At 47.0% G+C, this 17,013-nt stretch overlaps 1 protein-coding gene across 2 annotated transcripts in view; it reads left to right on the top strand.

Annotated features, from left to right (window-relative positions):
• Positions 1–2,387: 2,387 nt before the first annotated feature.
• Tspan5 (tetraspanin 5) overlaps positions 2,388–17,013 on the top strand; it is a 171,632-nt gene continuing 157,006 nt past the window's right edge. For both annotated transcript variants that reach the window (XM_027395825.2, XM_027395824.2), the window contains exon 1: positions 2,388–2,532. In XM_027395825.2, coding sequence (XP_027251626.1) covers positions 2,452–2,532 — 81 coding nt within the window. In that variant the 5' untranslated portion in view covers positions 2,388–2,451. The remainder of the gene's footprint in view (positions 2,533–17,013) is intronic.

Raw genomic sequence — 17,013 nt, 5'->3', positions numbered from 1 at the left:
TTAGGTTCAGGTGAAGTAGGAGGAAAACTACCTATGGGGTTTCTTCTGTATGAAATTCCAAAAAGGGCAAAACTATGGAGATGTAAAACATCAGTGGTTTCGGGGGGAAGGGAGTGAGGGATGTCTAGGCAGAACACAGAGGGTTTAGAGGACAGAGCAAATACATGGTATGATTCTCAAATGAGAGGCACATGTCACTAGACATTTCCCGCTACCATAGATAATCAGCACCAGAGGTGGAGCCTCATCAAGCTATGGAATTTGAGCAACAGTTATGTGTCAGCGAAGGTTCATTAATTGCAACAAACGGACCACTCTGGTGCTGGATGGTGGTAAAGCCAGAAACTAAGCATGTATGAGGGCAAGGGCACCCGAGCTATCACTTAACGATAAAGCTCAGCCATCAGCTGGATTTAATTCTAGTCCTTTGCTGAAATGTGTCATTCACCTTTCCTCTGACTTCCCCAGGGCTCTGCAGCAGCAGAATATATACAGACAGAATTACAACAGCCTGAGTAGGTTTAGGTTCGGCTCCTCAGGACCAGGTTAGTAAGGCAGTCCATTGCTGGAAAAGGACCTTGCTGTCTGGGCTGGGTGGAGGGACGGTCGGCTCTTTCATTCTCTGCTAGCCAGTGTCATGGTATGGAGTGAGGAGGCTTCCTGGTCCTCCTGCCTTTTGGGTACCCTGACTCAAACATAGTGCCAATCTCTCTGAAGGCCAGGCCTATCTAGAAAGAGCTCACTGCAGGTAAAGGTAAACTTGCCTTACCAACGCTTGGCTAAAGGTTGCCGCCTTGAAGCCAGTTTTTGAGCAAAAGCAGAGGCAGTCACTTAGCAAAACCCTACTCAGGGCACTCTGGGCCCCAAGCCTTCCCAGACCCCGAGGTTACCGCTGTGGACCTTATTCAACATGCACATTTCTGGATCCGGTAAGGCGGTCTCACTGGGTGGTTTCAGATTTATTTTTTAATAATGCCTATCAAAGATGTTTGAAGATGTAAGCAAATTCCCATAAATGTTGCCACACATTTCTTAGCTGCTTTTGCTTCTCTTCCCACGAAACACTGACACCTGTTTCCCTGCACTTGCGAAGAGTGTGGATCCGCAATTGCTGGGTATCTGCTCACCGATGCTTCTCAGTTTCCACCCTCTAACTCTGGCCTTTGTCAGAGGTCGGGGATGGCCCGAGTCTATAAATCCAGCTGGGATCCCCCAGAGGAAGATGGTCCTGTAACTCCCGGATCGCTTCCTCAGTTAGGAAGCACTTGTGTTCCTTGGGCACTATTCCATCAAGAGTGAAAGTTGACCTGGATCGAGACTCCTCTGGGTGCTACCCCCTCCCCTGCTGTCCCTGTCCCCATTTGCAGGATGAAATTCGTCTCTCTGGCAGTGGGAAGGTTGGGTTGTCACAGAGAGATTCAGAGTATCCTCACACATGTATCCTCTTCTCTTCAACTCCCTAACTCCCCTTGCACCCCTTGGCAAAGCCCCTTGTCACACTCGGCTCTGCTGTTGGGTAGCAAGGCGTCCGCTCTTCCACATAGCGGTGCTGGAGGAGGATGCGTGATTAGATAGATAGCAAGGGGATCGTGTGTGTGTGTGTGTGTGTGTGTGTGTGTGTGTGTGTGTGTGTGTGTGTATTAGGGAGGGGCTCACCCAGCCCTGTGTGTGTGTGTGTGTGTGTGTGTGTGTGTGTGTGTGTGTTAGGGAGGGGCTCACCCAGCCCCATCGCCCCGAAACCACCCTTTTCTGGGGTCCCTCCAGAGCAGCTGGTGGCCGAGAGGAGGACCACCAGCTCATCTGCCGCGGTCGGTCCCTCTGCCTGGGCTGCTCTGGATCAGCGCGCTATGGGATGCTCCCTCGGATCTCCAGGCAGCAAGAGGCTGGGGAAGAAGGGGCCGGGAGCGAGGAGTCGAAGCAGAGGGACTGGCGGACCGCGACGGAGGTGGCGCGGCTGCGTGGTGCCTCTCGGGAGCTCCTGAGCACGAGTCGAGCACGCGCGCGCGCGCGCCTCGCCGACCCGGGCGCCGGGCGGAGCTGCGGGCCCGGGCGGGGCGGAGCGAGCGGCGGGCGGAGCGATCGGTGGGAGGCGCGCGGGCGGGCGGCAACGCGGGAGCGAGCGAGCGAGCGGGCGGGCGGGCGGCAGCGTCTCCGCCGGCATCTGCGCGGCCGCCACTGCCCGGAGCCCAGGGACAGAGCGCCGGACCCGCCGCCTGGCGCACGGACGTGAGGCTCCCGCTTTGGGCTCCGTGCCGGTTCGACGAGGCTTCCCGGCGGTTGCGGCCACCGCGACCCGGCGGCCTCGGAGGCCCGCGGCTGGAGGTGCGGGAGCCGCTCGGTCCGCGCGGCTGAGCCCCGCGTGCCCTGCTGCTCGCCGGGCTGCTCCGAGCCGCGGTGCTCCGGGGCTCCAAACTCGGGCTGGCGGGGAAAGTGTCTTCATGAACCCAGAGGATGTCCGGGAAGCACTACAAGGGTCCTGAAGTCAGTTGTTGCATCAAATACTTCATTTTTGGCTTCAATGTCATATTTTGGGTAAGTTGGAGCGCGCCTGGGCTTCCAAGTGCCGTGGCGGATGGGTGGGCGACGGTACCCCGCGTTGGTCGCTGCCTTTACTTTTCGCCGCCCCCGGGGAACCTGCCCTAGTCGGGGCGAGAGGCGTCTACCTTCCGCCTTCCCGGCTCGAGCGCGGGGGAGAGAAACACTTCATCCTTTCCAGGACCCGGAGGAGGTGAAAAGAGGAACCGAGCCGGGCAGGGGGCAGCCGGGCCTCAGGGTGCTTTTTTTCTTTCTTGCTTGCTTTCTTTTTTTTTTTTTTTAAAAGGGGGTTGACTAGCTTGGGTACGGATGGGAGGACGGCTCGGCAGTTTGAGAAACGAGCGAGCACACGGATTCGATTTGCTTCCCGTGGGATCTGGATGTTGAGCAGAGCGTGGTGTCATAATGGGGCAGGCTAATCGGGCAGAGCCGACCCCGAGATCCACCTTCCAGCGCCGTTCTGATTGGCCGAGGGCTTGGCTCGGTGTTGCCGCGGCTGGTCTGTGCCGTGCTCAGCGTGTATCTCCTTGCACCATCTCGGGCTTTGTGTAGGATGCAGATGCCATGGTGTGTGGTTCTGTAATGTGCACGTAAATAACGCGTCCTGCATGCTCCTCTCCGGCTGCAAAGCGCTCCCTTTGCATAATGGACTGGTCAAGTGGGCGTGTGGGGTGGAGGGCTTTATTTCTCTGTGTATCCTTGTGGAATAACTAGTCACCAGTCAACATATGTTCCAGTGTGCGCGTGCCTCACGCCCTCCCTTTTTAAAGGGGTGACACACAGCGGGTCGGGTTTTAGTAGCCCTCGGAGAAACGCAAAGGGGAAGAAGGCGAGCAGCCGCTTGCACACCGGGTTCAAACCGTGCTCTGCTTGGCACTGCCATGTGCGGTGTGCGGGGCGCCTATTGTAATCAGGCTGGGACCCTACTCTTTTGTTTTGGTTCTTTTCCGCGACCTCACAAACGTGTTCGGCAACCAGACAAAGAGTTCTGTAGGAAAAGGGGAAAATGGTTGGTTGGAACACTGTATTATTTTTCAGCCCATCTCTTCTTATTGGGTCGTCTTCCTTATTGGTACCCTCTCTCCTTGGGCGGTAAAGATGGTGGCTTTCCGTGGGGGGGTATCCCCAAGTTTCTGCGAGGCAAATAAACAACGATCCAGCGGTCTGAATACAGGACATTTTAATTTGGACTTCCCTTAATTGTGGCGGTTTGCGGTAAATATATACATCTGTGAGAATAGTTGTTTCCCTCCTCACTCGCAAGCTTGTTTTGTTTTCTATCAGAGTGGCCGTGTGTGTCAGTGTGTGTGTGTGTGTGTGTGTGTGTGTGTGTGTGTGTGTGTGTGTGTGTAAGGAAATGGACTTTGTGTCAGCATGTCATCTCTTCTCAGGACAGGGCCAGATTGATGAGGGGGCGTGGGACTAGATACCATACCTAGCCATTCACAGTCAGATTTTTTAGTGTCTGTAAGTGGTAGTATGTGGTTCCTGGGAGCACCCCCCCACACACTGCTGTAAATAGAGTGAGAGGAAATGATTTTCTTTCTTTGCTTCTCTCCTGGACCCTTTCTGGAAATGTTTAAAGTGGTGGGTAGGCATATTTCCCAGTGAGCTATTCTGATAGCATTGAACTATGAGAGGCGAGGGCCGTGGAATGGGGCTGCAGGAGCTGTGCGTCCAGGCCTCTCCATTCTGCTCGAACACTTCCAAAAGTTGCACATTTCAGCTACCAGGCAACAAAAAGCACCCACGGGCTTTCTCTGCAGTTTCATAGCAGGGAGTGGAAAGGAAATGAAAAGGATTGGGGACTGTTTCCCTGGCAGTTTGGTGTAATTTTGTGGAGAGCACAAAGGCAAATTTAGCCCTGTCTCTGAATTAGGCTGCAGCAAAGCCCCCGAACTGTGGAGAGCTTCGACAAAATTGCAGATCGCTGGCATGGAGAGTTCCAGAACAGGGCCCACATCTTGTCTGATTTTGAAGGTATTCCTGTGGGCGGTAGGTAGTTTTGTGGGAAGCCAGAGAACAGACTGAGGCTATGAAACTAAAGGAACATTCCTGGGCAGCTTTGCTGAGGAGGCCCCTACTTAGTCCTTTACACTCCCTGTCCTTTCAGTGCCAGGGCCCACCCCTATTCCCCTTTCTGTACTGCTTGCTGTCTCCAAATTACCTTCTATTTAAATGCCCCATTTTATCAGGACCAGCGGCTCTAGCAGAAAGCAGTGGGAAAATGCCCATGTTATAATTAAAGCAATCCACACTAAAATGTTACTGACTGGAGATCTGGCAGCGGCTGTACAAACTTGCACCCTTCCCCTCTCTTGAGCCACCAACCTGCCTGTGATTGCCAGCAACAGCAGAGCCCGTGCTCCGGCCGTACAGGTATGGAGGAGAAATTGCTAGCAGAGACCACGGGTTCCTAATCTCTCATGTTCACATTGACATGTAGACTGAATTTGAAATTCACTGAAGACATCTGAAAGTAACAGTTCTTGTAAAATAAAAGCAAGCACACAGTGGCAGCTGTGGCATTTGGGATCTCTTGCTGATCAGCACTTTGACTGCTAGTCACTCAACTGCCCTGGGCCTTCGCTACCCAGAGTAAAATGAAGGGTTTGGTTGAATTGTGAAGTTCTTTCTGCTTTTGATAAAGAATTTGTTGAGTTCTAATAACACTGGGCAAGGTGAACTCTATGAGAGGAGCGGTAGTCTGTAATGGAAAAAGCTTGTGCTCAGAGACTTGCCTAGTTATGGACTGTCCTTTACTGAGACTCACTCACAGACTAACTTGTTTTTTCATTTCTTCCTCTATGATTCTCTCACTTTAAAATTTTCCCTAGCTTGTTGAGTTATTGGCATGGCAGGCACATTTCCCTATCTGCACTGTGAATCTCAAAAATGTAGTCCTGAGTCATTAGCTACATTTTTATTATTAGAATTACAGTTTCATGTGTAAAATCCTAATTCTTTTATGTAATAGTTGTGATACTCTGAGTAACAAAGCCAACATCTTGTACAGATTCCTTTCTTGTTAGTTATCACAGGGTGGTGGGGGAAAAAAAAAAAAAAAACCTTGTTTTTCTTGTTCTATATTGGAAGAACTCGAGCCAGCAGGAATAGATTTTATTGAGGGTGTCACCATAGGAAGACATTACTCAGAAACACTGAGTTGTCTTTGGGGCAGAGGAGAGGGGAGAAGAGGTGTTTTGTTTTAAGGTCAGTTCTTTGGGGAGTTTGAGTCCCAACACTGGCCATTCGTAGGTGTTTCGTTCTGGACCTTGGCACTTAACTGTGTCTCAGCAAATGAGTGAATGCTAACACTCATCCTGGTGGTTTATTGCTGCACACAACAACATCCAAACTCTAGCACTTTAAAACAAAACCTCATTATTACAATTCACAGTTTGGCCACTGGACTACTCATGGGGATGGTTCTAACCTGGGATCTCTGCATAGTTGCTGTGAGCTGTGACTGGTCTTTTTTGATGTCTCCTTTGGGTGGGGAGCCCAGGCTGGTGCTCACCTTGACTGGTAGGTGACACTCAACAGATGGAGCAGTTGTGGTTGTCATCTCTAGCACAGCACAGGGATTCTGCTGTCGCTCAGACTTGAAGCAGCTTCCAGGCAGTTTAACTGCACTGCCATTTGGCACATTAATAAAAGTCCTCGTGGAGTCTTCCTAGTTATGAGTTCTGTCCTTGATAGAGGAGTGTCAAGGTCACTGTGTAGAAGGTTGTGTGGTGTTCTGGCTAGGTTTATGTCAACTTTACATAAGCTAGAATTATCTGAAAGGAGAGCACCCCAACTGTGAAAAACGCCTCCATAACCCAGCAGCAGGACATTTTCTTAGTTAGTGATCAGTGCGAGAGAGCCCAGTCTGTTGTGGGTGGTGCTGTCCCTGGGCTGGTGATCCTGGGTTCTGTAGGAAATCAGGCTGAGAAAGCCAGTAAGCAGCACCCTCCATGGCCTCTGCATCAGTTGCTGCCTCCAGGTTCCTGCCCTGCTTGAGTTCCTGCCCTTTTGATGATGAAGTGTTATATGGAACCATGAGTGAAGTAAATCCTTTCCTTCCCACGTTGCTGTTGGTCATGGTGTTTGGTTACAGCAATAATAATCTAAGACATGTGATTTCAGCCATCTTTAGAAAAATGACTTATTAGAAAAACCTGACCCCATTGATCAGCAGAGGCCTTGAGTTGGTTGGTATTGTTTTGTTCTCTGTGCTGTCCAAGGTCTAGTGCAGCTATTGTCTGTTTGAGGCCAAATGTCTCTTTGGTGTGCTTTCAGGTATTACTCTGTGTTGCAAGCCCAGGTTTACCCAGATTGGATGGCAGAATGTTGGTTGTAATTATTTCCACAGGGCTTACATTCCAAGAGGGGGGAGCCTCAGGGAACCTAGGGCTGGGGGTGGGGCATCCAGTAGGATGTCTTATGATTCAGTATAAATTTCGGGATGTTCTGGAATGATGGTACATCAGCAGCTTATAAGTCATAATTTTTGTTTTAATTTGCTAGACATCTGTTAGCTTCGATGGCAACCATATGGGAGTCTAAATTGCCTTTTGAATTACAGGGAGATGGTAGGAAGAAAGCTAAATGTGGCTATGGCAGTGTCACGTTAGAGAATGGTAGAAAAGGTGTGTAGACCTCAGAGGGGAAAGTCAAGACCTGCTGTCATCATTCCAGTCATTCACTCTGGGGGCTGTGCATTCTCAATGGATGATGAACTTGAAGGTTGAAATGGAGCCAAAGGCAGAAGCTGGGAAACCAGGTAACTAACATGCCGCCCTGCATAAAGTTGCAACTGGGAGCTCACTTAGTTGGGTCTCTCTGTCCTGATGTTCAGATTGGCGTGTTGTTCCTTACAAAAGTGAAAGCAAGGTTCTCTTTTGATTTCTACATGAGATCTCGCTATTTAATCCAGCCTAGCCCAGCCTGGTGTCCAGCTCTGACTCATAAACCCCTTCCTCAGTCTCACGAGGGGCTGGAGCTATAGATGCAAGCTGTGTGCGTTTCCAAAAGCCACAGCTTTATAATTATGATGTCCTTTTAAAAAGCCTGTAAAAGTATCTTACAGAAACAGATGATGATGGTATTTTTGTGACCAACAAAGAAATCGGAGCACAGAGGTGTGAAATGGCTTTTGGGGTGTTGGAGCACTTGTGGGGTTCACTTTGGGAGTGTCAAGTCTGTTCTACAGCCATAGCCCCAGTTTCTCAGTCTGAAAATTATTTTAGAAGATGCTTGTTATTCTAAAATTAAACATCAAGTAAGTCATTTACATCTGTTCATAATTGAAAAGTGATAAAGTTTTTGCATATGCCACAATTAACACCACCCACAAGCACACACAAAAAAGTTTAGGATGAAATGTTTTTAAAGAGTATGCTAGAATAATAAATTGTTATGTAGTCTCTTGAAATATTCATAAATGACAATTAGAGTACTAACAAGGGTATTTTTGAGTCATATGTTTATTTCTACACATAATACTGACTGCTTTAAAATGACTATCTTGAGAGTTCTCACTTTGTCCTTCTGAATGGGATGCTAAGGCCTGTGTGGGGACCATTTCCCAGTCGTTTCCTTAAGCCCAGTGTGTCACATGTTGTCTGAAACACATAGGTATTTAATAAATGCTTGTTGGATAGATGAAGTTCAGAATGTTGAGAAAGCCCATGGATTTGTCCTTCTGGTCAAGGAAGCCTTTGCTTCTCTGAGAGGCAGCCAGTGTCTAACGGGAGTCTGTCTTCTAAACATTTGGTTAGAGAGTTGCATCCGTCTTCAAACCTGATGTAATGTCTCTCTGAACTTTCAGCCTCCCAACTTACTATTGATTCTTCTTCTTCTTTAAATTAACAATATTAAAGAATTTATGTGCCTGGGTATTTTGCCTGCATGTGTGTCTGTGTACCACATGCGTGCCTGGTTTGTGTAGAAGTCAAAGAGGGTGTTGGATCTCCTAGAACCAGGGTTCCAGATGGTTGTGAGTCACCATGTGGGTGCCAGCGCTCTGAACCACAGCCATCTCTCCAGCCCCCCAGTGTTGACTTTTCAGTTTAATTTTAAAGCAATCTCAAACCTATAAGAAAGTAACAACTGATAAAGTTTTATATTTAAAAAGCTATAAGTTTTTCAACTTGTTTTTTTTTTTTTTTTGGTCATGGTTAAAGACAAAGTTGTCTACCGGATGGCTCTCACAAACACTCTCAGTGTGAAGTTTGTCTCCAGGGGTATTCTCCTTGATAGCCACAGTACTACTATTGAAGCTGAGAAATTACACATTTCTACCTCCCAGTCCTTGGGTCTCCTTCACTCTCCCAATCTCAACAATGGTATGTAAGGCTAAGAAGTGCAGACTGGAGTGGTGCATCACGTCTGCTTATATCTTCTACGTCTCTTTCAGCCCTTCACTTTCAGGACTTTGGTACTTCAGAAGATTATAAGCCGATGGCAGACTGACTGCTTTCAGTGTGGGTTGTCTGCAGGCTTCCGATGCTTAGGTTCCGGCTGTGTGTTTGGGGAAGCAGAGTCCAGGAGAGACTTTATGCATCCATGTGTCTCATTAGGCGGCAATGATCTCTACCTAGGGTGTTGCCAGCCAAACCTCTCCACTCAAGTAGGTACTTTTGTTGCTTTGGCGACTTAGAACTATTTTTTTTTTTGCCAAGTCACTTTGAAGCTATAGAATAGCCAATTTCTCCTTGACGTTTCAGCTAATGTATATCAGTAATGTTTTACGGCTTTTCCCCTTTCTATCCCTGTATGGTTTCAACAGTGAGCCCAAATTAAACCCTCTTCTCTTCAGTTGCCTCTATAAGGTATTTGGTCACAGTGATAAGAAAGGTAACCAGCCCTTTGTCCCTACCTGACAGTGTTCAGGCATCCTGGACCACAGCCCCTCACCCTCACGGGGACAGCCTTTTTCCGATGGTACAAGCTCTAGGCTCCCACAGCGTCCTTCTGTTACCTGAACCTTTACGAGAACCCTGCCTTGCATGGTCCTATCCAAAGACTTACATCCCTCCTTCCTTATTTTAAAATAACCACAATGCCATTTCTAAACCCATTTTTCACCTTTTGAGAACTCCAGGTTCTCCTTGTGTCTCATGGACAGGCGGTGCTCTGGCTTAGGGCATGATGCTGTGCCCAAGGTCTCATTTGCAGGCACTTTCATTAATGTAGGAACCAGAATGGACCACGTTTTTTCACAGGTTGTTCCAACCCTCTAACCCTTGAGCTCGCCACCCTCAGAGAGCGGGGTCTTGAGCCAACCTCTACTGTGCTGATTTGGCTTGGAAGAAGTTACTCTCACATTACAGAGCAGTGTTTAGGACTCATCTCAAAGGCTGGGAGACTGCACTTCCAGAGTCATTATCCCGCATTAAATGAGATTATACATGTGAAAGCACTTTGTAAGAAGCAAATCTCTCAGTGCAAACACTGGTTATTAACTCAGGCTAAACCAGTCATCTCCCAACAGCCAGGGAACATAGTTGGCTCAGGTTGAATTTCTAGTGAAGTTACACCTTCCATCTTTTCCAGTGAGCCTCTGCTAAGCCTGTGCACCCAGGGTGGGCACTAATCTCTGAAGCCTTGCCCTTCACACTAAGGTTTCAGCTTGGATCTGGAATTGCATAGATCTGCTTAAATGTTTATGCCGGCCCATTGCTTTTTCAAGCTCAGCAGTACCCGTAGGCATCCTTAAGAGTCAGAGGAGCCTTGTGCATGGGGAAGGCAGAGCCGATGTGTCTCTCTTCTCCAGAGAAGCTTGGCTGTCAGTTTCATTACTTTGGAATTCCATCAAGTGTTTTGCATGGGGGCAATAAAGGAGAAATGTATCAGTCAGCTCCCGTCACTCTGACAAAATACCCGGCTTAGGAGGATGGGAGGTATATTCTGGTTCACCGTCTCAGAGGTCCACGGCTCTGTGGTCCTGTTGGGTGGAGCCTGTAAACTGTACATGATGCACTGAGCACACATGCGTTGTCTTGGCAGGCGTGTGTAGAAGCAGCTCCTCATGAAATGGTGATTGAGCCATAGAGAGAAGGCAGAGAAAGGGTCATGGTCCTAGCATCCCTTTGAAGGGCCTGGCTCCGGTGACCTGCCATCTTCCAGAGAAGCTCCACACTTCAAGGCTCCGCCTCCCCTCAGTAGTACCAGAAGCTGGCACCCAAGGTTTCATGCTTTATGTGGTACAGATCATAGCCAACAGTTCCTGTATAAGTTAGAGAAAGACGAGGAGGAAGAGGATGTAGAAGAGAAATCATAGCTCTTTAGAAGTCCATGGGATCCATCTTTCTAGTCGAGGAAGCCTAGACGGCTAAGATATGTTTGAAAATACTGATTGTGGGGCTGAGGAAGAGGATCATTGGTGGAGTTCTTGCTCAGTATGCACAGGGCCCTGGCTTGCGTCCCTTTCTTTGTCAAGAATCAAAATGGTAAGTAGGTAGTAGGTGGTTAGAAGACAGGAAGGTAAGCAAATACATAAATAAATTAAAACAATAGTGCTGATAATGGAATTTTCTCTTTCAGTGCTCATCATGGGTGATGCGACTTCCATAGGATACGATGACTTGTGATTTTACCCCCCTTTGGACGCACTAGCAAGCTCGGAAACCTCAGTCTTTTCATTGGGGCAATCTGATTTGTAGGTTCAGACAGGGTAGAATTAGTATTGTATTAAAAAAAAGAGTTTTGCAGATAACACCCATGACCAGGCTGCACTTTATTTTGGGGGATGGGAGAGTCGTGTCCTGACCCACCCCTCCTTTTTGAAGGAGGCAGATAGGTGGTATATACGTGAGCCATGGGTGCTTGGGTACCAGCCTGGGACGCTGCTGCTGTTCACTTCCTGGGATAAAAGATGCAGCCCATTTAATCCCACAAGGAATTTCTTATTAATCCAAAACTGCCAGTTTATTTTTAAACCCAAGGGCCCTAAAAACAAAATAAGAGCGTGTATTTAAAGAGAGCATGCCCTGCAGTTAATATGCCAACCTTCAGGGCTGTAGAGGGATGGAAGCTAGTTAGAGCAGGCAGGCTGGAAAACTCTGCACCCATGGGTGGGGTCTGCCTGTGTAACCACAGACGGCGAGGTGATTGCCACACACCGACCTCCCTCTCAAGTACCACCCTTCCGTCCACAGAAGCTCTTCCTGCCAGCCTCCATGTCCTGGGCTGCCTGAACCTCTGTCTTGATAGCGCTCTCTTCAGAGGGAGGCAAGTCAGCAGAGAGGCCAATGTGACGAACTTACAGGTGACTGCTACAGGGCATGGAAGGGACATTTTTTCTCCCAGATCTAGTTCAGCAGCACTGTCACTAGGACAGGTGACAGCAAGGCAAACATGGAAGACAAATAGGGTATCTCAGTTTTCTTTACAAATTTGTTAGTTACAATATAATATCTAGAGTATTCTGCACAGTAAGGTTCCCTCCCCCTCCCTTCCTTCCCCGTCCCTCCCCTCTCACTCTCCTCCTTCTCCAGCCCATAGTTTCTTTCTTCTTTCCCCTCCCCCCTTAAGATTATGGGTACCTAAAGTGAAAATATTTTAAAAGAGTTGAAATTGTGAATAAAAATCTCCATTCTTTGAGATATTTCATTGGGGCTAGCCCCACCCATAGAATAGAAAGCAAAATAAAAGCAAATAAAAAAAACATAAGGGACTGGAGAGATGGCTCAGAGGTTAAGAGCACTGGCTGCTCTTCCAGAGATCCTGAGTTCAATTCCCAGCAACCACATGGTGGCTCACAACCATCTGTAATGAGATCTGGTGCCCTCTTCTGGCCTGCAGGCAGACATGCAGGCAGAATACTGTATCCAAAATAAACAAACAAAAAAAATCTTAAAAACAAAAACAAAAACGTAAAACCAGAGTGGCATACAAACCCTATGGTTATCCTTGTGATACTATCCATATGTGTATAAATGATTGCTAATTAAGAATTGTAAGGTATAATTTAAAAATGTATAATCACCAATCTTATTAACAGAGTGGGTTCGAGAATGGGTGGCAAGACAGTCTGCCACCCCCCCTCACCACAGGCATGGAAGTGTTCAGTAGGCTTCCAGTGACTGTTTACTATTTAGACATCTAAAGATTGCACGACACAGGCTCTTCTACTTGTCCAACGCTCTTTCCAAATCACACTTGGCATCAAAGCTTGAATTTCTCAAAATCTGGAGGGAACAGCTGGTGCTCTAATAAATATTCAGGCCAGCTATTTTAATGCTGTGTACTCAATTAAGTTGTCCTAATAAAATCGGAGCACTTGCCCTAAGCATTTCTCAAAGTATAATGTTTTGCTTCTAACAAAAATTTTCTCGAAGTGTTAATATTTCTCCCAAGCAACCTTAAAACCTCACTGTGCACAGTGGATCTTTTACCCAGCCATGATGAGGTTCAGCCCTGAAATCTGCACTTCCATGGCCCACACCTTTAACTGACCAGGGCCCCAGGCCATTCATTCATTTTCTAGGAAAATTCTTGGGTTTTGTTTTCTGAGGTGTTCTTCTCTGTTCAGACGCCCTTGAACTCACAATCTTTCTGCCTCAGCATCCCAAGTACTGAGATTACTGGCACGCGCCACCATGCCCATCTTAGGAGAACTGTTTCTATGGCATGGCAGTACACAGCAATCCACAGTGCATCTTGGCATAGGCACCTGGTCTCTTGTGTTACATGGAGTCTGCTGTTAAGAGTTTGGGCTTCATTCTGAACAAGGCAACCCAATCACAAAAAGACAAACATGGTATGTACTCACTCATATGTGGATTTTAGAAATAGAGTAAGGGATTGCCATCCTACAATCCACACTGCCAGAGAAACTAGTAAACAAGGAAGACCCTAAAAGAGACAAACTTTGTCCCCTGGAGAAGGGGAAAGGGTCCATCCCCTGAGAAAATTGAGAACATGGGAAGAGAGGGGAGGAAGCTACAAGAGTGAGAAGGGAAGAAAAGGAAGGATGCAGAGGTCATGACGAAGCAGAAATTTTGAGTCAGGTGTAGATTAGAAGAAAGGACATATGACAGGTAGGATTTTAGTTGGGGGGTGGTAGAGGAGGAAGGGAGGGAGAAGGGAACTGGGATCGTCATGTAATTCAACCTTGTTTGTAATTCAAATATATAAAAACTAAAAAACTAAAGAAAAAGAAGTGGCAAAAAATTTGAAAAACACAATAAAGTAAACAATAAACTGAAAAAGAAAAAGAGTTTGGGCTTCAAGAATGTGGCAGTTTTAACTCTACTTCATCCCAGCTTTAGGACCTCAGGCAAATTACCTACTTGCTGGTTAAGTCTTTTCTTCCTTTGCAAAATGTCATAGTTTAAATAATATGTTTAGTGCTAGGACTTGCATTTGAATACAGGACCTCACACACACTGAGCGAGCAAGCAAGCAGGCAAGCAAGCAAGCAAGCAAGCATCTTACCATCAAGGTCCACTCCTTTTTTTTGAGACATGGTCTCTCTGTGTATCGCTGGCTGGTCGGGAATTTCCTATGTAGACCATACTGGGTTCCAGCTCTCAGAGATCTGCCTGCTTCTGCCTCCTGAATTCTAGGATTAAAGGCATGTGCCACCACTAATTAATTAAGACCTAGAATCTATCTCAGTCCATGAGGACTAGAGGAAAGATGTGTCTAAGTTGCCTGGAATATTCTACTTTATTAGCAGTAACTACTGTTTTTTCAACACCATCATGTCTTTTGATGGCTTTCCCCTCCTTTCTTCGGAACCATTAAGATAATTGTACAGTGTAGCATGTATCTTTTGTTCTCTGTAATGTTCTGTCTACATAAATGCATTTTGAGAATAACTAAAGAGAAATAGATCCATCAAATGCTCATAGTGCTCTTTTTGCTGTCTTGGATAGCACAAAATTCTTCTGAAGACCAGGCCATGAATTCATAGCTATTTATTTATTGTCATTTTCAGTATCCAGTGCATTGGTTAATTTTTTATGCTGTGACCAGATACCTGTAAGAGGCAATTCAAAGGAGACTGATTGGTTTTGGCTCACATTTCGCTGGTGCAGTCCATCACGGTGGGGACAGCATGACAGTATTTACGGCTGGGTGATCACATGGCTGGAACTCCTCACATTTTGATAGGCCAAGATGATAGGCAGAGAAAGTAGAACTCTGGCTCTTGTGTTTCCGAGGTAGTCCGGTCAGCGTGACAGTGAGGAACCATCACACCTGGTTATAGCGACTCTTCATTTTCTTTCAAAGCCATACTGCCTTATTAGAATTTTCTGCCAGGAACTCCGGTTGCAGAAGTGCGTGTTAGGTACCAAGCCTGGCATCTGGTATCGGACTGAAGGATGGGGCGTCCTCTATTGGCATCTGCTAAACTTGGGGATTCTAGAGCTCTGTAGGTGGCCTAACTATAGTTTCAGCTTTCCACTGTAATGCAAACACTGCACATTGGTTTCATGTCTTGTTCTGTATTTTTTCGATACATTCTTCAAGTCATAAAAGTGAGGGCCCTGGGGGCTGGAGAGATGGCTCAGAGGTTAAGAGCACTTGCTCTTCCAGAGGTCCTGAGTTCAATTCCCAGCAACCACATGGTGGCTCACAACCATCTGTTATGAGATCTGGTGCTCTCTTCTGGTGTGCAGATATACATGGAAGCAGAATGTTGTATGCATAATAAATAAATAAAAATCTTAAAAAAAAAAAAGAAAAAAAGTGAAAGCCCTGTCAGTGATAGCGATGACTTGTGAGTTTCCTTTGTACGTCCTTTCAGGGGATCACCAGCTAGGATTTTGGCCTACACCACCTGGATCATTGATGGATTGACCTACTCATCTAGTGAATGAGTGACTGACGGACTTGCTTTTCCTCTGGTACATAAATGGGATGCACTGTGTGCCTGTATCAGTATAGGCATCTCACATGGAAGGTAACAGCTGTCACATCTAAGCACAGACTTCCTCCTGGCTAGGCTCCCTTGTGCCTGGAAGAAAAGGCTAGAGCATGCAAGACTGGAGGCATGAAGAACGTTGCCACTGGCTCCCATATGGAAGGTGTGCTCAGTCCCCCTCCAGCCCCCATGATCAAGCGCAAGCTCCAAGGGGCAATCATTGCAAGGCCGTAGCATGGCCTTGGACAAACTCTTGTGTCTTCCCAGCATCTTTCAGGTGCATGCATGTCATGTGGGACTCTTGTACCCCGGGCTTGGATTCAGTAGTCCAGAAGGGGTCAGTGACGTGACACATGCCTTGAGCAGCCTTCTACCTGATGCTTCCAGGCTGCTGATGACATTTTAGGTCACAAGACCAGTTCATCTCAAGCTTATTCTTTTCTTTTAAATAAATTCTGTGCTTAAACCTTAAATATACCATTTAAAGGGGAAAAATTAAACATGTCTACTCAAAGGCACAGAATGACAATAGTAACTTCTAGGTAGCTGGGGGAACCTGTGGGCAGGCTGCGCCACCGGTTTCTTTCCTTTGTTGTAGTGGAGGTGAATAGGTGTAAGGGTGTTGGGTGTTTTGGCATCAAATAGAGCAAAGGCTTAAAAGGGAGATGAAAGGGAACAACTTCCTTATTCGAGGTTATTTACTGCTGTGGTTTGAAGTTGTCTCCTCTGGAACCTGAATCTCTAGGAATCTTACTTTGGTAGACCCCATGTTTAAGCAGTTTGAAAGCCATAGCTGTTTTCAGTCATGATCTCTGGAGGTGCTGTGGTTGTAGACCGTGTTTGCATTCTGTGCTTGTCTTCTCTGAGTTCTGTTTCTTGTAGAGTGCTGGGCATGGGAAGCGAAAGCCTTCTCCACTTCAGAAAACTTGTGAACCCCGTGGTCTCTGAGGCACAGAAGTCTTAGAGTGCCCCTCCCCCCCCAGGCCCCCTGTCTTACTGTTTGGTTCAACTTGTGAATGAGTCTTGTTATTTGATGATTTTTGTTTTGTTTTGTTTTGTTTTTCGAGGCAGGGTTTCTCTGTATTGCTTTGGAGGTTGTCCTGGAACTTACTCTGTAGACCAGGCTGACCTTGAACTCACAGAGATACACCTGCCTCTGCCTCCCGAGTGCTGGGATTAAAGGTGTGAGCCACAAACGCCTGGCTATTTGATGATTTTTAAACAGGGCATTTCTGTGAGCTTTTTGATTGTGACGGCAGCACAAAACCACTGCTAGAACTTTGGAGGAAGAATACTTACATTCTCAGTAATACTTCTTTCTGATTCAGCTATATTAGACTGGAAACTCCTGCTGGAATGCTGAGAGCTGTGAACAAATGCACAAAACCAACCACCCAGGCAAGCATCTAAACATCTTAGGGTCTCACTCTAGTCATCCGTGAGGCGGTGAATTAAGCAAGCCAAGGTTCCTCAACATTGAAGTGGAAACCGTTACATCACTACCCTTTAAGCATGTGTTTGACTTTACCAGTGTCTTCCCCCCTCAGGATAGCATTTAGAATAAGTGTTTTCAACACACAGAGCAATACCTTGTGAATAAACACTGGTTTCACTCA

Source organism: Cricetulus griseus (genome assembly GCF_003668045.3).
Source record: "Cricetulus griseus strain 17A/GY chromosome 1 unlocalized genomic scaffold, alternate assembly CriGri-PICRH-1.0 chr1_0, whole genome shotgun sequence".
In the NCBI taxonomy this organism is placed as follows: Eukaryota; Metazoa; Chordata; class Mammalia; order Rodentia; family Cricetidae; genus Cricetulus; species Cricetulus griseus.
This window is presented reverse-complemented; position numbering and strand designations above follow the sequence as displayed.